The 26,075-nt window shown below is 39.3% G+C and overlaps 1 protein-coding gene across 4 annotated transcripts in view; it reads right to left on the reverse strand.

Annotated features, from left to right (window-relative positions):
- Positions 1-26,075, reverse strand: part of Ulk2 (unc-51 like autophagy activating kinase 2) — a 74,560-nt gene that overhangs the window by 17,575 nt on the left and 30,910 nt on the right. For all 4 annotated transcript variants that reach the window (XM_027427227.2, XM_035447804.1, XM_027427228.2 and 1 more), the window contains 7 exons: positions 25,398-25,486; positions 20,490-20,661; positions 14,309-14,369; positions 8,369-8,506; positions 4,924-5,069; positions 3,197-3,277; positions 228-514 (listed from right to left, as the gene is read on the reverse strand). In XM_027427227.2, coding sequence (XP_027283028.1) covers positions 228-514; positions 3,197-3,277; positions 4,924-5,069; positions 8,369-8,506; positions 14,309-14,369; positions 20,490-20,661; positions 25,398-25,486 — 974 coding nt within the window. The remainder of the gene's footprint in view (positions 1-227; positions 515-3,196; positions 3,278-4,923; positions 5,070-8,368; positions 8,507-14,308; positions 14,370-20,489; positions 20,662-25,397; positions 25,487-26,075) is intronic.

Genomic DNA, 26,075 nt, shown 5'->3' on the forward strand with positions numbered 1-26,075 from the left:
TAGGATATATGTTACACTGGTCATGGGTATAGATAGATTTGGGACTTAGATGTGGATTCAAGTACTGGCTTTGTATTTATGATATGTGTGATGCTGGGCTATTCCTATAAGCTCTTTAAGGCTCAACTACTAAAAAGAAAAGCACTCACTACAATTATAACTATTCTCATGATGAATCCTCTCATAAAGTACCAGTTCATAGGTATAAAAGGGCTTAAGAAACACACCTTAGTAGGAGAGCCAATGATTGTTGGTAAAGGAGTTTTAAAGAACCAGTCAGAACTCCGTGGAGAGGACCCCATGTGCTTGGTGGGAGAGGTTCCAAGGCTGCCAGGCCGACTAGGCTGAGGTGAGAAACTATACCCAGCTCCCGCATGGGATGGACACACGGGGTCAGAGTGCTGCTTTCTGAGCTTCTGCTTGTTCTGATAGATATCAGTGAGGGTGGGGGCACTCTGCAGTCTAGCACCCAGTAAGAGTGACTGTGGTGACTGGGTCTGTGGCACTGGAGAACCTATCAACAAAATGAAGGCAACATTAAAACCCATAGAGAAGTGCAGAGATAAAACACAGGAAATAAAAAAGGCAATTTGTGTACATGGTGTGTGTCCAAGGACAATTGGAGTGCATGTGAAGGTCAGATTACAACCTCAGGTGTTAGTCCTTGCCCTCCACGTTGTTTGAGACATGGAGAGAGGCAGGCAGGCTGGCTGGCAGGCAGGCAACGCATATAACTAGGAGACTAGGCATCCCTTTTCAACATAAATCATGTTGTTGCCCAACGAAGACCACCAATACTTAAGTTCCACTAAGACACTCTCTGGAATCCCTTTTCAACATAAATCATGTTGTTGCCCAACGAAGACCACCAATACTTAAGTTCCACTAAGACACTCTCTGGAATTTCTTGCAAACCAAGCTATTACTAATAACACTAAGAGCATGCAAGTATTCCTAGTGTCCAAAGTACTATCTTCTAAAATCAAGACACTAAATCCAGGTTTAGTGGTGCACACTTGTAATCCCATAATTGGGAGGCTAAAGTAGGAGGATTTCAAGTTCAAAGCCAGCCTGGGACTACATAACAAGACCCAGTCTCAAACAAGCAAACAAAAAACCCAATTAAATAACAAGAACTCCAACAATTACAACAACTAAGAAATACCAAATGGAGTCTGGGCATGGTGGTGCATGTAGAGATATCTTGTTTATAGTCTAACAAATAAAGCTTGCCTGAAGATCAGAGGGCAGAGCTAGCTACTAGTTAACCATAAAGGTCTGGAGGTCTGTACAGTCAGATAGGAAGTGAGATAGCTGGGTGGAGAAAGGAATATAGGCAGGAGACAGGAGCTCGGTCTCTTCATTCTGAGCATTGTTAGAGGTAAGAGGTCTACTGGCTGGCTGCTCTGCTTCTCTGATCTTTCTGTTTTTACCCCTAATATCTGACTCCGGGTTTTTATTATTAAGAACAATTAGAACTCATGCTACAGGGCTGGAGAGATGGCTCAGAGGTTAAGAGCACTGACTGCTCTTCCAGAGGTCCTGAGTTCAATTCCCAGCAACCACATGGTGGCTCACAACCATCCGTTATGAGATCTGGTGCCCTCTCCTGGTGTGCAGATATACATGGAAGCAGAATGTTGTATACATAATAAATAAATAAATAAATAAATAAATAAATAAAAGATTTAAAAAAAAAAAAAGAACTCATGCTACAGGTGCATGATTTTAATCCCAGTACTCTGGAGGCAGATCTCTGAGTGCAAGGCTAGGCTAGTCTACATAGTGAGAGTTCCAAGGCAGCTTGAACTAAATAGAGAAACACTGTTTTCAAAAACAAAACAAACACAAAAACCAAATAAACAAAAATAATTAGAGCTTTGCTACTGACCATTCCTGCTTAGTCTCATTCCAAACCTGACATTTATTATTAAGAACATTATTCTACTTAAAAATATTATTTATGTTTTTATGTATGTATGCTCTATTTGCATATGCACCTGTATTCCAGAAGAGGTCATCTGGTTCCAACTCAGGACCTCTGGAGGAGCAGCCAGTGCTCTTAACCACTGAGCCATCTCTCCAGCCTCCCATTCATTAGTCTATTCTTTTTTAGAGAAATAAACTTAAATAAATAGAAAAGTGAAAGTTGTGTTAAATGTCATGATCAAGAAAATTTATTTAAATGTTCCTTTAAAGAAAATTTGAAAAATAAACAGAATGAGTGAGATTTTTAATAATATTGGATTTTTTAAATTATTTAACTCTTAACATGCCCATACAGTACATTTGATTTACAAAAGTATGATTTATGGGCTGGGGAGATGGCTCAGAGGTTAAGGGCACTGGCTGCTCTCCTAGAGGTCCTGAGTCCAATTGCCAGCAACCACATGATGTCTCACAACTACCTATAATGAGATCTGGTGCCCTCTTCTGGCAAGCAGTCAGGACAATGTATACATAATAAATAAATAAATAACTTTTTAAAAAGTATGATTTACATGTACCTTTCTAGGAAAATGCATTATCGAATATAATAAAAACATGTACACATATATTTTTTAAAGTTTCCCCTTCCCTCCTCCTTTCATTTTTTTTTTTTTTGAGACAGTCTCATATATCCCATGAGGGCCTCTAACTTGCTATTTAACTGAGAATGACCTTGAACTTCTAATCCTCCAGAGTTCTGGGATTACAGGCATGGTTTAATGTAGGCTGAGGATTAAACTTAAGGCTTTGTGCATGCTAAGTGAATACCTTACCAACTGAGGTACATACCCAGTCACTTGGTTTCTTTCTTTTTAAAAACATTTTATTAATTATGTATACAGTAGTCTGCCTGCATGTGCACCTGCATGCCAGAAGAGGGAATCAGATCTCATTATAGACAGTTGTAAGCAATCATGTGGTTGCTGGGAAGTGAACTCAGGACCCCTGGAAGAGCAGCCAGTGCTCTTAACCTCTGAGCCATCTCTCCACCCAACCCTTGCCTTTTTTTTAAGATTTTGTCCCTTGGTTTCTTAAGGTTAACTATAAAAAATCTTATGATCACAAGGAGATACTAGATATATTTTTAAAAATTAGACAAAAATCCTAAAAAATAAACAGTATAGGAGAGAAAATGTTTTATATCAATTCTATTCAAGAGAGGAAAAATATAACTCAAATCCACTCATAATGAAATATATTTTCCTACCTGAGGAGTGTCTACTCCTGGCTTCATGGCCCTGAGGATGCCCACAGCAGCACTGACTAAACTGTTCAGGGATGGTACCAACTAGAAATGAAACAAAGAAGAAATTTTTCAAAAATAATAAAGGATAGAAATGGGCAGCTGGGCAGTGCCGGTACATGCCTTTAACCCCAGCACTCAGGAGACGGAGGCTGGCAGATCTCTGTGAGTTCGAGGCCAGCCGGTCTATACAGCGAGGGCCAGCGCAGATTCCAAAACTACACAGAGAAATCCTGTGACAAACACCCACCACCACAAAAAAGAAGTGTGCAACATACATACAAGCTGCTCAGTCTGTAGTAGTAAACATAATTCTAATTGGCAAATATTTAATATACCCAATCAATATTCTAGGTGCCAGAAAGGCTAAGTATTTTTAAAAGTATTACATAACCATAAAACAAATAAATGAGCCGGGCGTTGGTGGCGCACGCCTTTAATCCCAGCACTAGAAAGGCAGAGGCAGGCCTCTGTGAGTTCGAGATCAGCCTGGTCTCCAGAGTGATTATCAGGATAGGCGCCAAAGCTACACAGAGAAACCCTGTCTCAACACCCCCCCAAAAAAATGCCCCCAATAGGTAGGTTGTTGTAGCAGAGTTTAGATAAATGCGGGGTTTGTGGGGATGCAGGGTCCAGATGACTGCTGATCCAGTTGCAGTCCCTATATATTACCTTTGTGCTGAGGTCAGGCTCCCAAAGGTTGCTACCAACCAATGACAAATTTAGGCCTGTTGAGTAGGTCAAGGAATTCATCTGACAACACAGTACTTAGTGCTATTCTTGTAGTCTGGACAAAACGTTTTAGACTTTGCTATAGTCTGAGACTCCTGATTTTTTTTTCTCCTCTCCTAGGTGTCAAATCTGTACCTTGGTCTAAAGCCTTCCCTGCTTCCTCTTGACCTTCCTCTTAGTCATTATAGGTGGTTCCCTAATATATACAATACTTTCTTTTCATCTACCTTTCTATGAACACAAACTGACATGAGCAAGGAAGTTCCAGGGTGTTTACACAGACATAAGATATGTCTATAACAGGAAAGGGTTCTATCCAAGTAGTAAGGCAATGGGCCCTTCCAGCTTTAAGGATAAGGTTTGTATCTTGTTTTTGCAAAGAATAGCATGCTCCAGTGGCACCTGCAGGAGTAAAGTGAGGCCAGGATTTGGTTTGAATTTTTCTTTTTTAAGCTAAAAACAGAATGGGTGATGAAGCTCTTTTTTTTTTTTTTTTTTTTTTTTTTTTTTTTTTTTTTTTTGAGACAGGGTTTTTCTGTGGCTTTGGAGGCTGTTGTGGAACTAGCTCTTGTAGACCAGGCTGGTCTCAAACTCTGCCTCCCGAGTGCTGGGACTAAAGGCGTGTGCTACCACCGCCAGGGTTATTTTTGGTTTTTCAAGACACTGTGCAGCCTTGACTGTCCTGGAATGCACTCTATAGATTAGGCTGGCTTCAAACTCACAGAGACCCACCTGCCTCTGCCTTCCAAGTGCTGGGATTAAAGGTGTGTGCTACCATGTCCGGCCAATACAGAGATTTTTAAGGTGAAGTCGGGAGGATACAATACTAAGGATTGTCTGTCCTATAATCAGCTGAAAAGCAGGGTTATCACCATCCAGTGTTCCCTGAGAATGTGCTCTTATCAGATTTGTTACAAGGAAAATCAGGTTAAAAAATGACTGCATTCAATTCTCCTCACCTAAAGGGGATGGTGAGTAAGGCCTGGAAGAGCCAGTGGAGAGTCTTCGCCCTCCTGTCTGCACTGTGTCTGCTGGTACAGGAGAGCAGGACCCGACCCGGAGGAAGCCCAGGGGGCTGGTGTTAGACCTCCGTACCACTGCAGATCTGAAAAGAAAGAGAGTTATTTCCTATCTGATAGGACCCAGGACACAACATTATTTCTGACACTTTTCTGATAATCCCCGACAGCATTCCATGTAGAGTAGATTTTAAATATACAACACATAATGGTTACAAGGAACAAAAATGAAAAATGTAAAATGAGTCAGGTATGGTGGCATGTGCTTTACTTCTAAAACTTAGGAGGCTGAGGCAGGTGGAATGAGTCCCATGACAGCCTGGTCTACATAGTGAGTTCCAGGACTACACAACAAGGTCTTGTCTCAGGGGAAAAAAAGTAGTAGTAAAATGATAATGTTTCTTCTCTTTTCTTCTTCTATCCAATTCTTCATGCTTCTCTGCTCTTATTACGAAGGTCACCACTATTCTTAGTTTCTGGTGTATCCGTTCAGAGCTCACTAATGCCCTGAAAGCATAACATAACTATCAGCTTCTAACCGCTGAGTAACACATGACATACTAATCACTGTCAATCTGGGTTCAGATCCAGTATCTTTTATCCTCTGAAAAACTACTTAGCTTCCAGACTGCTTTTATTAACTTCTATATCTTGTTATTAATTACATATAAACAAAGCTTTTAAATTAAAAAATAATGAACATATTACATTTAACCTAAGATTACAAAGGGTAAATATATTTTCCAAGAAAGTAAATTAGAGGGAAGTATGGTATTTTACACTTCTGAAAAATCTCTAATACCCTGCTTAATAGAAGACATTTAAATTTTTATAATTGCTTCTGTAATCAAGTTACTATGTTATTTTGGGTGAAGTATATGATAATACAAATTTACACAGGTATGTCCTAGAAAAGCAAAAATAGTTTGGTAGCCTTTTCAGATAACTGTGATACTCACTCTTCTTTGATACTAAGTAAGTAGTTATTTCAAGAGTTAGCTACAATGTGAAACTATCCACAAATATTGTATTCTTAACATTAAAGTTCATTTTTATGAAAAGTATTGGCACTTAGAATAAATCTTTAATTTATGCATCATTTCAAACACAATTTGGACAAGATTATTCCACTGAATTATGTAGATAATCCAACAACTGACACATTACACAATATCAAAGGGTCACATTCATACCAAAATGTCACTGCTATGAAGCTGGAAAGATAGCTAGTGGTTAAGAACTATTTTTGCTCTTGCAGGGGCCAGGAATTCAAGTACCAACACCTATATGTTAGCTCACAACCAACTGTAACTCCAGTTCTAGGGGATCCAACACCTTCACTCTCTTCTGACCTCCAAAGGCACCGAGGCACATAAGTGGTGCACAGACATACATGCAGGCAAAACATTCACACACATAAAATATAAAAAAGTCACAATCAATCATACAGAAATATCAGAGCAAAAACTAACAATACCTGTCAGCATTACAGTGGTATGTTTTCCAGAGGTCTGGTTTTGTTTGAAAACTCATTATTGGTATTTATCCTCATTGTTTTCTTCCAAGTAGAAAAACTTAGTTCATTTCTGACAAAATGGCTGCTCTACTCCCATACCATAGTTTGTCATTCTTTAAAATAAAGAGTGCTCAGTGAAAAGGGGGGGCTAGTTTAGCTGGCAATCCAATCATGCACTGCTGTTCCTAAGGCAACTATTAATACTACAAACGTGCTTCACTAACATACTGGATAGCCTATCTACCCCAGGGTTGTGATTTTCAAAGACTAGCTTTTGTTGCTTTGTTGAGGACATTCCTCATATGTGCTTGTAAAAATCACAAAGACTAACAGTACACTTATAGGTCATTACCTTGATTCTTGTTAAGATACAAGCAGTTTTATTCATTTTTGCTTTCTTCACTATTAATGCATACATCAACACAATGAGAAAAGCAAACCATATCCTAGTCTTATTATCAAGCAGTTTTGACCTATGGGATCTATGAAGAGATCCAAAAACCATACTTCTTGCTTTTGGTTTTGAAGACAGGGTTTCTAGGTGTTACAGCCCTGGCTGTCCTGGAACTCACAGAGATCCGCCTGCCTCTGCCTCCTAAGTGGTGGGATTAAAGGTGTAAGCCACCACTGCATGGCTAAAAACCACACTCTTTTCATTTTATATTATACCTTGAAAACTTTTTTGTGTCAGACTTAGCTTCCTTACTCATTTGGAATAGAAGATGCATAACCTTCTATTGTAATAGATGGACTATCACAGATCAGTATGGAAACACTGGTGGACATGGCTTATTTCTCACCTTTTGGTGTCATGACAATAAGCTATGTCATATACAGAGACTGTTTAGGGAGAATATGTATCTGACTATGTACAGATACACTAAAAACAAGTTGCCAGAACTGCAGTGTTATTCCCTCTTTCCATGCTACCTGAATTCTCTGAGATTTGGGTCTATAGGGCACAGTGATTCCCATTCTGTCAGAGTCCTGATTACATACACACTTCTGCTCTGGGAAGTAGGAATTCTCCCATTATCTTTGTTTTCTAGCAATTTAGTGACATCTTTCACCACAGAACATCTTATTATTTTATTTGTGTTCATGGAGTTGGTCTTTACTATCACCTTGAGGGGATGGTCTCAGATGTAGAACAAGTACACAGCACATAAAAAAAAATGAACTGAAATTGAAAACCTTTTCCCTTCTTGTTTTCTCTTTAGAGACAGAGATTCGCTATGTAGCTCAGAATTGCCTCAATTTGTCACTCTTCCTGCTTTCGTCTCCCAAGTGATGGGATTACAGTCATGAGTCACCACACCAGAAATACTATTAAACAAGTTCTTTCTTTTTTTTTTTCTGGTTTTATTTTGAGATAGGATCTCGCTGTGTAGCACTGGCTGGCCTGGAACTTGCTATGCAACCCAGGTGGCCTTGAACTCAAGAGATCCATTTGCCTCTTTCTTTTTTGGACAATAAAAGTTGTGTGCCACCAAAATTGGCTGTTTTTTGTTGTTGTTAGTTTTGTGTTTTAAGAGGAGAGCTTATGTAGCTTGGTATGGCCTTGAGTTCACTACAGTTAAGGATAGCTTTGAATTTTTGATCTTCCTGCTCTCACCTCCCAAAGGCTAGGATTATAGGAATGTGCCATTTTGCCTAGTTTATACAGTGTTTGGGATTGAATGGACGATTGAATTGTACATGGTGGGTAAGCATTCTGTAACTGAGCTACATCCCCAGCCCAAGTTCTTCCTCAGTAATTATATTCATAGGCAAATACATTTGTGTGATGTTAAACACACATATCTTTCAGTATCAATAATAACAACAAAACCTATTAAACAAATGAAAAGAACAAAGACACTGGCTTACCTTGGAGAACCGTGTGGGTTTGTGCCAGAGCTGGCAGTGGATGTAAGATTCTGCTCTATGCGCTGGTAATTCCTTACTTGAGTAGGAACTGGAATTGGGGCTGTTTCACTGTGAGGTGACACAGTAGGCTGACACTGCCTGCCAACACAAATTAAGAAAGAAAAAGTAATCAGACTAATTTTCTTTCAGTTGACCTGTTAGTTATATTTAAAGAAAATTCTAGAAAGTCAAATGATCGCCAGGCGTTGGTGGCGCACGCCTTTAATCCCAGCACTAGGGAGGCAGAGGCAGGCGGATCTCTGTGAGTTCGAGGCCAGCCTGGTCTACAAGAGCTAGTTCCAGGACAGCCTCCAAAGTCACAGAGAAACCCTGTCTCAAAAAACCAAACCAAACCAAAAACAAAACAAAAACCAAAAAAAAAAGAAAGTCAAATGATCACTTTTAAATGTGAGTAAGAAATAATGCTGTTTTTTTTTTTTAAAAAAGCATATGTACCCCAAACTCACATCTGTCAAGAGCACTACTGATAGCCTGGTGGAGAGAGAGACAGAGACAGACAGACAGAGAGAGACAGAGAGAGGGGGAAGGGAGGGAGGGAAGGAGAGAGAGAAGAAAAAGAAGAACTCCATTAATAATCTAGAAAAAAGTTCCTCTACAATAACAGAAAAACTCCTGTTTTCGAAAAATGGTTTCATCTATTCACATCCTGCTATTCAATACTGTACAAGAAAAATAGTTTATGCCAAGTAAAAGAACAGGATATCCAAAAGCAAAGATGACTAGAATGTGGACAAAAGACATGAATAAAGCAAGCATTCCTAACGAGCTCTTACAATGTGAAAGTGTATTACACAACTCACAAAGCACACAGTTGATAGGAAGCCCACAGTTAAGTAGGAACACTCAGTTTCTTTTAACAGCTTCTTTCCTCACTTTTCATAAATTAAGAAATAGTAAGTCCTTAAACCACTTTCATTTTTATTTCATTAGGGACCATAAGGAGTTTTAAGATGACTTTATTGATTTTTCTGCCCTTCTGTAATTCCAAAGACACATTAATCTCATCTCTCCCAATTATAGTACAGAGGGAACATATTTCATTCAAATGGTCATCCTCTAAAGTCACTTCAGAATGTTTTGAATCATGTATCTTATATTTAAATAAAAACCCATGGGTAACAGAGATTAGCCATTTTTCAGTATTTACTCACTCATTTCTTACTAATAGCACTCAAAACTGATTGACAATAGTGGTATGCGCAGTTAAATCATGTCATATCTCAGACTTCCTTATGTGTTCATACATTGTTATTAGCGTATGAGAGATAGTGAAAGTCTTTTATCCATTTTCCTTCTATATGCCCAAATTGTGGGAATGCTTGCTCCTAACCCTCCCTAGATAGTCCACAAACTAGGAACCAAACATTCAAACATAGGAGCCTAAGGGGGACATTCTCATTTAAACCACCACAAGCAGCATCTTTTTCATAATCAGTAGCATGAAAACCAGGAACTACAATTGCAGGACTTTACCTGCTTACAGTGGAGTCTTTCTGTTCTTGGGTAGGCATGACATCTACACTGCCGAAAAGTTCAAAAAACTACTATCTAGATGGAAGATTTCTGGTAAAGAAAAAGATACACAATCATCCTTTCCCTTAAGAATTAATCCTGACCAGGTATCTTTAATACCAGTACTTCAAAGGCAGAGGCATGGGGAATCTCTGAGTTTGGGGCTAGCCTTATCTACCTAGTGAGTTCCAGGACAGTCAGGTGTATGTAGAGAGACTCTGTCTTCAAACAAATAGATGGCAGATAAATAGATGGATGGATGGATAGACAGACAAAGAGTTAATCCAAGTGGGCCTATCAATCACCTGGGCATGAACATGGCACCTCAGGAAGCTTCCTGTTCTCCAAAAATTTTGTCTCACTGTATAGCCCTAGCTGGCTACCAAATTTGACAACCTGAGTTTGATCCCTGCAACCCACATGATGCAAAGAAGAGAGGCCCACTCCTGCAAGTTGTCCTCTGACCTCCACATGTATACTATGACATCTGTGTGCACGCGTGCGTGCACACACACATGCACATGCACACGCACACACACACATACATAAATGTTAAAAATAGTAATATAGCCAGGCATCAGTGGCACACACCTTTAATCCCAGAACTTGGGAGGCAGAGGCAGGTGGATCTCTGTGAGTTCAAGACCAGCCTGGTCTACAGAATGAGTTGCCGGACAGGCTCCAAAGCTACACACAGAAACCCTGTCTCAACCCCTGCCCAAATATACGTGTGTGTGTGTGTGTGTGTGTGTGTGTGTGTGTGTGTGTGTGTGTGTGTGTGTATAAAGTCTATTTGTACAAATGCACAGGAAAGTGACGCTGCCCTCAATAATCATGAGAAGACCTCATTAACCAAAAGTAACCCTGGGGGTCAATAGGTTGAATTAATCTCTATAGCCAACTGTCTGCTGCTCACTGTTGTAGTTTGAAAACCCTGAAGTACCAAGGAAACTCTGGATATCTAAGCTGCATCCAGCATAGTGATCAATACTCAGGAGGTCTGGAAAGTACAAAGGCAGATCTTCTGCCTAACATAACTCAGTGCTATGCTTACTTCTCACACTACAAACACAGGAAGAGATGGAACCCACTTAGGACATTCAGTCACACCACAGAGTATGATCTGGGGAGATTTTGTGAGGCAGGGAGAGAACCTTTCTAGCTGACAGAATATGAAGTTAAATATAGCCACCTGAGGCCTGTGGTACACAAAGAAGAGAAATACTAAAGTAAAGTCAGCTTTGATGGACATGGACACTTGTGTAATACAGACTCAACAGTAGCATAAACCATAGGAAAGACAGGAGTCCACAAGAGTTGAACTGCCCCCCCCCCACATAACTGGCAGTGTCCCAAGTTCTGAGGGTACAGAAAGAAGCTGCTACACTGCTTCTTCTCTTTTGCTTTGCCTCTTCTGCTCACCCCACCCCATTTATGACACACTTTTTTTTTTTGGTTTTTTGAGACAGGGTTTTTCTGTGGCTTTGGAGGCTGTCCTGAAACTAGCTCTTGTAGACCAGGCTGGTCTCGAACTCACAGAGATCCGCCTGCCTCTGCCTCCCTAGTGCTGGGATTAAAGGCATGCACCACCACTGCCCGGCCATTTACGACACTTTTAATAGTTTAAGATTATTGTATTAAGAAAGTGTTCTATAGCCAGGTGGTGGAAGAGCACAAGGAGATCTCTTAGTTTGAAGTCAGTTTGAGTTTGGTCTAAAAAACTAGTTCCAGGAAAAACGGGAGAAACCCTGTCTCAAAAAAAAAAAAAAAAAAAAAAACAAAAAAAAAAAAACAAAAAAAAAAAAACAGAAAGTATTTTTCTATTTTCTGCATACAGTCAAATTTTGCTCATATATTTTTCATTATTGAACAATGAATGTGCACACAAATAATTAACTTTTTCAAAAATGTTGATGTTTAAGAAAGATTTTGCCTGGTTAATAAAAGAGGGGATTTACTGCCTGTAGATCATCTCTATGCTAAAGGGAAATTTTTTAAGTTGCAACTGAAGGACAGGAAAGCCTTGGGAGCTCAGTTAGTAAGACTGGCTTGTAAACTGAAAAGATAATAGATAGTAATATGAAGCCATAAAGATATATAAGGGTTGGCCTGGGTGTCAGCACACACCTTCAATCCCAGCACATGGGGGATGATCCATGTGAATTTGGGGCCAGCCTGATCTACATATAGAGCTCCAGGACAGTAAAGGTTACATAGAGAAAGCCTGCCTCAAGAAAGAGGAGGGAGGTCTATAAATGTATAGGTTATTTTTACTTATTTATTTTTGTTTTTCAAGGCAGGGTTTCTCTGTGGCTTTGGAGGCTGTCCTGGAACTCGTTCTTGTAGACCAGGCTGGTCTCAAACTCACAGAGATCTGCCTGCCTCCTGAGTACTGGGATTAAATGCATGTACTACCACCGCCTGGCTATTTATATATAATTTTTTAATTGTTTTTTTTTAAGATTTTATTTATTTATTATGTATACAACATTCTGCTTCCTTGTATATCTGCACACCAGAAGAGGGCACCAGATCTCATAATGGATGGTTGTGAGCCACCATGTGGTGGCTGGGAATTGAACTCAAGACTTCTGGAAGAACAGTCAGTGCTCGTAACCTCTGAGACATCTCTCCAGCCCTATTTTTATATAATTCATATTTATTTATTTTTGGTTTTTTGAGACAGGGTTTCTCAGTAGGTTAAGAGACTGTCCTGAAACTCTCTTTGAAGACCAGGCTGGCCTCGAACTCACAGAGATCTGCTTGCCTCTGCCTCCTGAGTTCTGGGAGTAAAGGTGTGCGACACCACTGCCCCGCTAAATGTATAGGTTAATATGTGGACAAATATACAATTCTGGATTACTACATTGGGTTTATAAATCAAATTTAAAATGTTATTCAGAATCTAATTGGCAAAAACACAAATTTCTGTAAGTCAATATCAATGGCACACAGCATACAAATAAAGATATATTTCCACCAGGTGGTGGTGGCACAGCTGGCAGTGGTGGTGCACACTTTTAATCCCAGCACTCAGGAGGCAGAGGCACAGGTGGATCTCTAGGAGTTCAATACCGCCTTGGTCTATGAGTTCCAGAACAGCCAGGGCTACATAGAGAAACCCTGTCTTGACAAAAAGGGGAAAGTGGGGTGCAGTGGGGGATATACTTCCAGGAAGTGCAGGAAATCAGCTGTAGCATCTGTCGATCTACTGAGTAGATCGACATAATCAGGCTGCATAACAATGAGAATATACTTAACTGACTGCACTGTAAGCTTTGATATAGTTAAGAGGATAGAGTTTATGCATTTGTTATCATAATAAAACTTTGTTTTAATGGGTTTAGTGACCCAGTAGCTGTAATACTAGCTACTTAGGAAGCTGAGGCAAGATTTCTAGTTCAAGGTCTGCCTGGGTAACACAGAAATTGTCTTAAAATGAAAACCAAGGCTGGGCGTTGGTGGCGCACGCCTTTAATCCCAGCACTCAGGAGGCAGAGGCAGGCGAATCTCTGTGAGTTTGAGGCCAGTCTGGTCTCCAGAGCGAGTGTCAGGATAGGCTCCAAAGCTACACAGAAAAACCCTGTCTCAAAAAACCAAAAAAAAAAAAAAAAAAGAAGGAAAGAAAAGAAAAGAAAAGAAAAGAACACAGGTAAAATGAAAACCAAAAAATACAAAAAATAAGCTGGTACAGAACTTTCCTAGTATGAGCAAGGCTCTAGATTTAATCTCTAGCACGGCAAATACATACATACATAAACACATAAAGTAAAAGTATTACTTTTTCTTTTTAAAAAATTGTAAGTTTTTCCTGGTAGCCCAAGCCTGCTCAAGAGACTAAGACAGAAGAACTGAAGTTCAAAGTCAGCTTGGGCTTCCATGAGTCCAAGGCCAGCCTAGGGAACGTAGCAAAATGCTATCTCAAAATAAGAAAAAAAATTGTAATGGGCTGGATATACAGTTCAATAGGAGTGTTTATGTAGCATGTCTGAGGTGCTAGGTTCAACCCCCATACTCAATACAAATGAACAACAAAAAAAAACCAAAAACCCTCAAAATAGTATGTATGCATGTTATACATATGAATGTATACATGTATAATTCTGAAACAAAAATTAAATCAAGAACAAAGTCTAATAAATTCACAAAAATAACAAAATATGAAAAGTATTTCTTAAAATGTGAACTTCTGATCATCCTGCTTCCATCTTCCAAGTGCTAGGATTACAATGGTGTAGCACAATATTCACTTATGTGGTTCTGCAGTGGAAATCAGGGCTCTGTGAAAGCTAGAAAAGCATTCTACCAACTGAACACATCTCCAGGCCCAAAATATGAGAGCCTTTCTGGTAAAATATATAAACATACCCTCCACACACGAAGAATTCATTTGAAGCACGTCTGGCAGCAGTACCCACCGGCATATCATCTGAAGAGAAAGAAAGAGTCAATTCCGTTATGCATTAAAGAATGCAAATCTCTTCCAAAGTGATGATTTGGAAATAATCTGAATACAACATGAATTTATCCCCTGCTTTTTTGGAGGGAGCAGTCATTTGTTTTCTTTTTTTTTTCCTGGTTTTTCAATACAGGGTTTCTCTGTGAACACAGCCCTGGCTGTCCTGGAACTCACTCTGTAGACCAGGCTGGCCTCAAACTCACACAGATCCACCTGCCTCTGCCTCCCAAGTGCTGGGAATAAAGGTGTGCACCACCACTTCCCTGGTTTTAGTTTCTTGAGACATAGTCTCTCTACATCTGACTGTCCATGAACTCATTATGAAGACCAAGCTGGCCTCAAGCTCATCAATATCTACCTGCCTCTTCCTTCCTCACCAATTGCTAGGATTAAAGGTGTGGCACCATGCCTGTAATTTTTATGCTTCAATTTCTTCCATGAGAAACAAGTGAACACAGAAAACTGCACCTAGTCAGAAACACAAGCTGCAACATTTGATCCACCCATTTCTATAATAAGTAAACCCACAATCTTGTTTGCTTTTTGTTTTGAAAATAGGGTCTTACTTTGTAGATGAGATTGGCCTCAATTTACCACCTCTCTCTGTTTCCCAAGTGCTGGAATTAAAGAAGCATGCCACCACTGCCCAGCTTTCTGGTCTTATTCTTCTTTATGGCTTTAGACAAATGCACCACTCAAAGTCATAAAAACTAATTTCTCCTGGCTGAATCTAAACTGAAGGCCTGGTAAAGACCTTCTTGTCTGGGTATTTGTAGGCTGTGGCTGGGTGCCACCGAGGGTAGCCCATGATATTTTTTTGAATGAAAGTTCCATATGCATTGCTATGTGTATGTATTCCTTCGCTATTTACCATGTACAAAACCATGCTATTATTTTTTAACAGGTTCCTTTTCATAGATCATTGAGAAGGAGTGTAGAATACTATGTTCCCAATATCATTTTGCCCATGTGGTCTGTGGTTTCCTTTCCTACACTTTGGTAATTTTGTGTGTTGTGTGTATGTGGTAATTCTGTATGTTGTGTATGTAGTTCTTGTTTGTTGTTGAGATGTGTCTCACCATGTTGTCTAGACTAGTTTGAAAGTCACAGACTTAGGGATCCTTCCCACATCATGATCTGCTCTGCCTTTCTTCCAGCTGTATCTGAGATTTCAGGTATACATCACCATGCTTAGCTTGCTTTTACAGTCTTGGATTTTTGAGACAGATTCTCTTGAAGGCTTAGTGACTTTCACTACACAATTTTGCGCACGATATATACATTACACTATGCCAAAACTGGTTATAAAACAAAGTGTGGCTCAACAGAATGCTGGAATACCCATCCTCTTGTATGATACCTCTTGTTAGATTTTGAATAGCTTGTTGAATAAGACATTGTTCTTTTGAATACAGTAGCAGATACAACAGGCCATCTTTATCTTCTCATCTATCTTTTACATACATCAGTTCCACACAGTTCAGAACTCAGGGGCTTGCCACTGTTATACTCACTGTATCACATTATACTATGTCATTCTATGTGATGTTAAATAACAGTTGATCAAATAATGGATTTTTTTAAATGAACCATGCTGATAACCTATATTCAAAAAGAAAGAGGAGGTACAAAGACTCCTGTGAATGACCCTGGTAAGCAACTGACTACTGGATTCATTTGGCACATCTAAGGTCCAGCTCTCATGAACTTGTAGGATACAGTGAAATAATGCCAGGTGGTGATAAGGAGGTCTAGGGTAACTAAACGAAGGCCATGAACAAAGAGCAATGGAGCAGGACAGTCATCTACTTAAAGCCACAAATAGACCCTGTGCAGGAATAAGGAAATTGAAAGAAGAGGCAGGAATGCACACTTGAGGCTAGAGAAACAGCTCAATTAAGAACACCTACTGCTCTTCCAGAGGACCCAAACTTGGTTCCCACACCCACATCAGGCAGCTCACAACCATCTTTTACGCTAGATCCAGTGGATCCAATACTCTGGGCTGGCCTCCCCAGGCACTGCATTCATGTGCACAACCTTCTCCCATCTACATATACAAATAATTACAAATAAAATCTAAAACAAAGGCATATATGTTTCATAAATGTACTTCGTTTTTTAAATTTTGAGTTTGAAACTATGTAATTATAAAACAACATTAAATCAAAAGAAATAAGAAGTAATCCCTAGAAACCAAAAGTAATATGAAGCAAGGAATTTAACTACATATCAACTTGGTAACTTAATCACAGAGTGGGAAGATATTTTGAGACAGGGTTTCTCTGTAGCTTTGGAGCTGTCCTGGAACTCTCTCTCTGTTGACCATGCTGATGTCGAACTCACAGAGATCTGCCTGCCTCTGCCTCTCGAGTGCGGGGATTAAAGACCTGCATACCCACCACCCAGCTGTAATTATATTTAAGTCCTGTTAAGAATTATGGTCCCACACAAGTACTTTGAAACCCACAGACAGAAGAAGACAAATAAGAACCTGTACTTACACAGGCAAGGAGAGGAGAAAAGCTTACTACCATAGAAATGTACAAGCTAGGGCTGGTCTTAGTGCCATACTCATGTATTTACCTGCCACCCCAACACAGACAGGTACACACTCAGGAAGGTAGGACAATCCTTTTGAGAATATGCCCCAAGGAAAAAAAGAACAAGAAACTAAGGAAGGGAGGGAGGGAAAAAGGGAGGAAAGGAAGAAAGCTGATGGATGAGAGTAGGTTCTTTTTCATCAACATGACCCAAGGAAATAGAATGATTAATTCAGAAATAAATCACTTTACATCACAGAACCCTAAAAGGTTTCAAATAACCAGAAATACCAGATACCCATACCTTTCAAAGTAGGACTAGATATAGATTGTATGACAGTCTGTTTTTAAAAAAGACAAGCTGGCAGACTGGCTCAGCAGGTAAAGATGCTTGCCACCAAGCCTGAAGACCTGAGTTCAATCCCCAGGACCAGCACAGAAGGAGAGAACTGACTTCTGCAAGTCGTCCTTCAACCTTCACAAATACATATACATATCTAAATAAACGCAATAAAAAACTTAAAGCAGGGCATGATGATGCACACCTTTAATCCAGCCTAGTCTACCACAAAAATTCCAGAATAGCCAGGGCTACACAGAGAAACCCCATCTTGAAAAGAAAACAAAATCTTAATTGGCTTTATTTTCTACTGTAGGATTAGCCAATGCCTTGTTCTATGAAACAGAGTAAGTGTTCCATAGACTGAGTAGTAGAGTTGGTATTATAGTCAGAAAGGGCTGAAGTAGGAAAAACAAAACAAGGAGCCATGCGTTATTTACAAGTCAAGTTCCTTGTAAGGTTTGATCTGGGTGACAGAGCACAGTAAGTAATAATTAAATCCTTAGCATTGGGTTACTTCCTATAACTCTCTCTCTGTGGAAAAATTACAGCAAAGGGAGCTTAATTATGATTCCCCTTGAAACTGGATTGCTTGAGAAATTTAGCTGTTATTGCTCTGTAATTATAGTACTTCTGATTTCATGAAAGATCAGTTTCAGAATGATCTTTTGATTATTCACTGAACCCTAGTCCACAGGTTAGGAAAGCAATGACCTCCTATAATATTTAATACTTTTCTGATGAGTTCTTTGTCAGATTTTTAATTATATGAGTTCTTATTTCACAGTGCAGTATTTTATTATATACTCATGATTAAGAGGATTTATGGGGTTGAAGAGATGGCTCAGTGGTTAAGAGCTCTGGTTACTCTTGCAGAGGACCCAGATTCTGTTCCCAGTACCCACATAGTTCACAACCATCTGTAACTCAAGCTCTAGCTGATCTGATTTCCTTTTCTCGCTTCTGTGGGTGCCAGGCACACAATGTTCCCGTCAGAACATTCATACACATAAAATAAAAATAATAAATCTAAAAAATAATAGAGAATTTAACTGGGGCTGGCGAAATGGCTCAGCAGCTAATAGCACTGCTGCTTTTCCTAAGGACCTGGGTTCAATTCCCAGAACCCACATGGCAGCTCATATCCATCTGTAACTCCAGTTCCAGGGGATCTGATGCCCTCATATACACATACATGCAGGCAAAACATCAATTCATATAAAATAAAAATAAATAAATCATTAAATAATAGAGAATTTAAAGTGTTAGAAAGGGATTAAAGACGTGTGCCACCACAACCAGCTCACACCAATTAAGATTTTTTAAACTGGGCCTGCTGCTAAAATTGATGGCCTGAGTCTGATCTTGGGGACCCATAAGACAGAAGAAGGAGGGAGATGATTCCTGAGGGTTGACTTTTGAGCTCCAGGCATGCAGGCACAGATCCTTCTATTCATTTGATCTACAGATAAACTGCATGAGGCAAAGTTAAATAAAAAAATAAATTTTGGGGGGCTGGAGAGATGGCTCAGAGGTTAAGAGCCCTGACTGCTCTTCCAGAGGTCCTGAGTTCAATTCCCAGCAACCACAAGGTGGCTCACAACCATCTGTTATGAGATCTGGTGCCATCTTCTGGTGTGCAGATATACATGGAAGCAGAATGTCATACACATAATTAATAAATAAAGTCTTTTAAAAAAAGGAAAAAAATAAATTTTTGAAAAGAAAATACCATAAATTGAGCAGCACAACAGAGATTAGAGGTACAACCTCTTGACACTGATATTTCACAGAGACAAATTCTACACTCGTATTTTGTAAGGTACCCACTTTGAAGAAATTCTGATACACAGACACCTAGCATACACTTTAAATACTGAAATTTCAGAAATAATTTATTGTAAATCAGTAGGGAAATGGGCAAACTGAGCTTTAGTTGTCCTGTAAAACTGAAACACTAAAATAGACTAGTTACATGATGAGACATGCATCCAGATGTATAACAAAAATAGGAACAAAAAATACAAAAATAAACACTGTATAACATTTAGTTCAACCAAAAAAAGAGAAATGCCATGTTTTATATGGATCCAGTTACAGGCTAAAGGATCAAAATGCCTACAGGAAGAATACATACCCTGAGGACTGAGAAGAGGAATGAGATTTTAAATGTACTTGTAGTATTTGCCTATTTTTAGACAAGTATTTAAAATCAGCACAGCAAAATACTGACAAATGCACAAGCAGCATGCTATGGTGGGTACTTGAGTTTCTGCTCTAATATTTTGCTTGAAATATTTCATAACCTTATAAGTTTTAATTATAATAAAGGAAGAAAAATCACTATATTACAGGATGATATTTAAAGGTAATCCTAATTTTCACAGCACTGATTCTAAACTGCACACTTGCTGTGATCCATGTTTTCCTTTTCCTTTCAGTTGTTCAGGCTGGGAATTATGACCTTGAAAATGCAAATGCAAGCATAATGTCTGGTAGAAGCACCTAGTAACTAAGTGGGTGACAAGTAACTAAGTAGACCTGATGCAAATCTCTTCTGCACACAGGCAGTATCAAATCTCTACTTCCCCCATCCTAATTCCTGAACAACCAAATCATGGTTCTTTACCTTGGCAACAGCCTTGTCCTGCCTAACTTCTCTTTTCTATGAGTTCTCTGGCATTCTTCACTATTCTAACCAGACCTGCTAAGTTTATTTCATCTGGAATCTCTCCTGAAGAGTCTTGTAAAGCTAATATTGTGATACATACCCATTATAATCCCAGGACTCAAGAGGCTGACACATGGTGATTACAAATCTGATGTCAGCATGGGGAAAATCCTGTCTCTCAAACATCAAAAGACTCCTCTGACTTTTAGATTTCTTTTTTCCCCTCAAATGGATTCTTCCTTTACTTCTATTTAAAGATACTTGCTCATTCTGCTTGCTTCTCTCTTTCTGTTTGAATGTAAATATAACTTGAAATTATTTCTTTCAACATTTTCATTACCTTCAGAATTCAAAAATACTATCTTATAGAAAAATCACTAAGCACATTTTAGAAAAGTAGCTGTATAATTCTGAGAATTCAAAACAACTAAATAAATGCCCATTTGTAAAGGTGCCCTACAAAACAAGTTGAAATATAGAGTTTTAAATTTAGTAAATTAAAAAATATAATGTGTACAAGTAGAAAAGATTCTCACATGAGTGGTCTGACGAGATGTTGTGTGGAACCAAAACAAAGTCATCCGTGTCACAAGAAGAGTTCTTGCTACTATTACTGGCAGAATCTTTGGACACCTGCAGATAGTTGGGAGGACCCAATGGTGGGGAGGATAAGTTTTCTTCCTGAATATGCTGCATATCTGGAAGGGACTAAAATTAACAACATTAAAATTAAAACTGTCCTAATAATCAAATGCAAGTCAGAATAGCCTAAAGAGTATTGCTTTTATAAAAGTGGGAATAAACTTACATCTAGGATTTCACAAAAAAATTTCTTCAGAAATCTTTGTTTTAGAAAAGCAGTTTAAAATGCTTGCTCAAGACGTCTCAAACGTTTTTCCAAAAATGATTCTTAAAAGGGTAGCACTAATCACATGTACATGTCTAATTTGCCTGAAGCTTTGGAGAAGGTTGAGTTTTTATCACTGCAACTTCCCCAGTCCCAGATCATGGCATTACAAAGCAGTCACTAAGTAACTATTTACTTAACAACTAAACATAAAATATCTAGTGACTTTAATCCCATATTGTGCATAAAAAGTTCTAGACATACTGAAGAAACACTGTACATAGAAAAGCAAAAAGACCACATTATGTTAAAGAACAGACATACCAATATGGGTAATATCTGTTAGACTACAAGTTTACACTCACAGAAAGATTTAGATAACCTAACATAGGGGTGTGTTCCTTTTATTTATTTATTTTTTTAAAGGAGGAGGTGGTTTGTCTGTGAGAGATAGGACAAGAAAGGAAGAGAAGTATACAATTACATTGAAATGACTTAGGCATAAACTGTATCTTTTGACATTTGTCAAGTTCAAAGACTAGTGATAACTCTACTGAAATGCCTTGATTATGCAATAGTTCTAAAATGATCAATTTTATAACTTGTGTTAGGTATCTATGATTCCTGTTTAATCTTGGTATTTCAGAAAAGGAAAAACAAAAAAACCCTAAATCATGCTCTGTAAACCCAATCCTTAAATGCCCAATTCTCTTCTTCTAGTCTTTGAATATCACTTGGAATGAAATAAGTCTCAAGAACTTTACCACATCTGTTGTATGTGTTTGTGTGTGTACCTTTGGGCCTATGCGAAGTTGTGTGTGCAAGTGAATATGTATCAAGAGATCAAAGGACAAACTCTTGATGCTGTTCCCCAAGAGCCATTTATCAGCTATTCTGGAACTAACTATGTAGACCAGGCTGGCCTTGAATTACAGAGATCCACCTGTCTCTGCCTTATGAGTACTGGGACTATAGGCATGTGTGCCACTGGCCCTGGCCCTCATTTTACTCTTTAAAAATTATTATTTATTTTGACTTATATGTATGTGTTAATGTGTGCATACTATGTGCAGTTTTAAGTTGCCTGGCATGAGTGCTAGCAATCTAATTTAGGTCCTCTGGAAGAGCAGCAAGTGCTCTTAACTCAGAACCATCTCTCCAGTTCCCTCACCTTAAAACAAGGTCTCTTGCTGGGATCCATGGCAAATCTCCCTAGCTCCATGTCCTCATTTTGTGTGTCTCACATATAAAATGAACAATTACCTTGCCATCCCTTTGAAGACTTTGTCTGAAGATAATAAAGTGAAGGACTAACATTACCAAGCATTAACTGTGAACCAGGCTCTCTACTCAGCTCAGCTCTAATTCTAGCTGTAGTCTGAACTCCATTTCACAACTAAAATAACTAAAAAATAAAAGCTCAAAGGGTTAGGTCATTTCCCCAATATTATACAACTAACAGTCAGTGAAACTGAGTACCTAACTCTGTAATTTCTTGCCAGTGACTTAGACTGAAACACTGGAATTCCTTTCTCTGTTATCCAAAAGCACCTGCATCCACAACCACCCTGTCCTCCTTTCTTATTTTGTTCAAGAGATGCTTCTCCTGTATCCAAAGCTTACCTATCTAGCCTGCTCTGTATTCCATTTTCTCTACCTCCTCATGGCACAGAGCAGATCCTGGCTTTTACATAAACATGCTTCATTTTTTTCATCTCAAATCCCCACATCCCTCTGATTACTATTTATCATGTAGCTCTGGCTGTCCTGCAATTCATTATGTAGACCAGGCTGGCCTCAAACTCACAGAGATCTGCCTGCTTCTGCAATTAAAGGTGTGTGCTACTGTGCCTGGCTTTTCTTAATTTTGTTTTTGCAGGGGTAGGGATAGAACTGAAGGCCTCATACAAGAATGCTATGTGCTCTACACTAGGCTGTAGCCAGCCCTCCTCACTTTTAACAATTTTTCCTGAAATCACCAATCTTCACTTACTCAAATTCCTCACCTCACACATTCTGAACTTGGAAAATCAGAAAGGTAACTTGAGGGCAAGATCCTATCTGTAAAGAGTTACATGATGTAACAATGTAAAACCATTTTGAAAAACTTCTTAGGGAATGATTGAACCAGAGAGTCTCCTGGACATCATGTTCCAATAGGACCTTCTAGGGAAATACTTTTCCCAAGTTCAGCCAGTCAGGCACTCAGAGGACACTACAGTTCTGGTCCAAGGGGGACAGGCTGGCATTATCCACATGTAACTGAAGGAGACATTTGGCAAGGTTTCAAGAAGCTGCTGAGACCCAGATAATATACAGAGGGTCAGATTCTCTGCATGGAGTTCCTTAGTGTGCTGTGAATGAAGCCTGAAGGTGAAGCTCTGATGGAGCCCAGAGGATGACACCATGAACCCTAGATGCAAGAGACAAAGCTGTAGAGTTTGATATTTGTCCGGGCAGTTTAAGTCTTGCTTTGGCCCCCTATTTCCTTGATATCTTCATGTTTCTCCTTTCTGAAAAGGTAATGTTTACCCTAGTCATTATATGTTGGAAGCACCTAACATTTTTTTTTTTTCATTTCACAGGGGCTCACTGTAAAGAATGTCTTGATTCTTAGAAGACTTTGGATTTCAGGACAGTATTGGAATATTAAGACTGGGAATTTTAGTTTGGTACAGTGCATTTTGCATTAAGAGATGACCATGAGCCAATAGTAGAATGTTATGATTTGAATGTAAAATGTCCCCCAGTGGCTGATATTTCAACACTTGGGCACTAGCTGATGCATTTAGAGGCTGTGGAACCTTCTGGAGATGGGGCCTAGCTGATAATGTAGGCCATCAAGTGCTGTGTAGGTTATAGTTTGGCCCTAGTCCCTCTCTGCTTCCTGACCCACACAACCTTGAATAAGTTCTCTCTTGCTGCCATAGCCTTAGGCAGCTCTTGCCAGCAGCCATGTCTCTCACATCATAATGAACTGTATGTATCCTTTTAAACTGCAAGCAAAGTAAACACTTCCTCTTCTCCCAGGCATTTTATCACAGCAGCAAGAAAAGTAACTAATATGTCAAGTGTTTGGTTCCCCCACCCCAAGTATTCTGGACAGATAAAGGAACATGTGTTCTTTCTCTCCTCTTAAATTGTCAAATCCACAGAAATGTAATGTAGGCCTTATGAACACATCACCTTTTCTATTTGGTTTATATTTGTAGGGTTGTGAAAGTTGTTGGTTTTTTTGTTTTTGTTTGTTTTTTACTTTTTTTCTATTTTATTTTTGGAATGTGTATATGTGTGCGCGTGTGTGTTTTCAGGTGCCCTTATCTGCATGTGTGCATCTGGAGGCTAGAATTGACTTTAGGTTCCTTCCTCTATCATTTGTCACCTTATTTTTTGAAGCAGGTTCTCTCTAACCCTAGAGCTCACTGTTTTGGTTAGTCTGGCTGTTGTACAAGCCTGCAGGGATCTACCTGTTCCTGAAACTGCACCATGCTGGGGGTTTTTATAGGTCCATGTGCCGTCAAGCCCAGATTGTACATAGCTGTGGGAGATCTAAACTGAGGTCCTTATGCTTACACAGACAACACTTTGACCACAGAACCATTTTTCTAGCCCCTATTTGATGGTTTTAAAACTAAAACGCATCTATTTTATCTATGGCTATTAGGTTTCTCATGAAAATAATAGTAGTTGTTACTGCCTATAAATTTATTGAGTGTTAGATAAACATTAAGGGCTTATGTTCAGTTATCCTTGAGGTAGACTGCATTCATTTCACATACGAAGAAACAAGCTCAGAGATTAAGGCACTCATCCCATTACTATGTCAATATGGGATACTTTCAAGCTTCCTCTTAAACTTTTCAGTCGCCTCAATGGGCTATAACACAGATGCCTTCTTTTATGGCTCCCCTATCTTTCTTTCAGAAGTCAAAAACTTCACATCTATTTGGCTAGTATGTGAAATATAACAGCTGATGCGGGAGCCCCCAGGGCCTTCAGCTGTAAAAAGTCTCAAGATCATAATGCTGTAATAGAGATTTGGAGATTACTTTAACAACATGTAGAAAAGAACTAGTTAAACACAGATTAGAGAGGGAAGAAGGAATGACCAGATAATCAGAGACAGTCTTCAGGGATCAGAAAGCAGCACTTAAACTGGAGAGGACCCAGTCTTGAAGGATTTCAGGTCGCTTAAGGGATTTGAGTGGCAGGGTTAGCAATCACTGTGAAGCCAGTGACATCCAGCTCCAAGGTTGTTCCCCACTCCTCAACTCCTATGGAATCTGAACATTTACAGTGCACAGTAATTATTTATTGCTTATTCACCTCTAATGAGCATTCCTGGTTTGCATGTACCACTAAATTCCCACATAGCATGAGAAGGTGGTAGTAATAATCACTGTTCAGAAGAAAACCGTTTAGAGATACATCATTTCTTACTGAAATTACACAGCTAAGAAAGCAAAGGGCCAAAAGCAGGTCTATTTTTATCTAACTCTGATGTCCTTTCTTCTAGACCTCAGTTACAAGTAAACACACCCACTAAAAGAACAAAAGCCCTAACTCTGAAATCATTTTTTAAAAAAACACAACTTACTGGTGGAGAGGCAAAGCGACAAGATGGTGAGCTGCCACAGGAGCTTCCAGGGATAGGTCCAGCATACACAGGCACTGGGACTGGGCAAGCTGGGGAAGAAAAACAGTCAAAAGACTGCATCTCTCTATCGTGGGTTGTAAGATCTGCCTAATAGTACAAGCTCTCAAAACAATCACCTCATTTAAACCCCAAATTTGCACTCATCTATTCATTAGTGCTTCCATGGATGGAACAAAAATGCAACAAACTATTTAAGAACAAAAAAGGAGCCAGGCAGTGGTGGCACACACCTTTGATTCCAGCACTCATGAGGCAAATCTACAGAGGTGGATCTCTGTGAGTTTGAGGCCAGCCTGGTCTACAAAGTTCTAGGACAGCCAGATTGTTACATGGAGAAACCCTGTCTCAGAAAGAAAAAAAAGAAAGACCAAAAAATAGCTGGGCAGATGGCTCAGCAGGAAAAGGTACTTGCAGCCAACCTGAGTTCAATTCCTGGAACCCATGGTAGAAGGAACCCAACCCATTTGTCCTTTAACTTCCACATGTGTGCACATACACAAACACACACACAATAAATAAATAACTGCAAGAGTAGCTAAGAGTATTAGTTTGGTTCCCAGCACTCACATCAGCTGCCTCACAACCATCTGGAACTCCATCTCCAAGGGATCCAACCCC

The sequence above is a fragment of the Cricetulus griseus genome, chromosome 7, assembly GCF_003668045.3.
Source record: "Cricetulus griseus strain 17A/GY chromosome 7, alternate assembly CriGri-PICRH-1.0, whole genome shotgun sequence".
Lineage (NCBI taxonomy): Eukaryota > Metazoa > Chordata > Mammalia > Rodentia > Cricetidae > Cricetulus > Cricetulus griseus.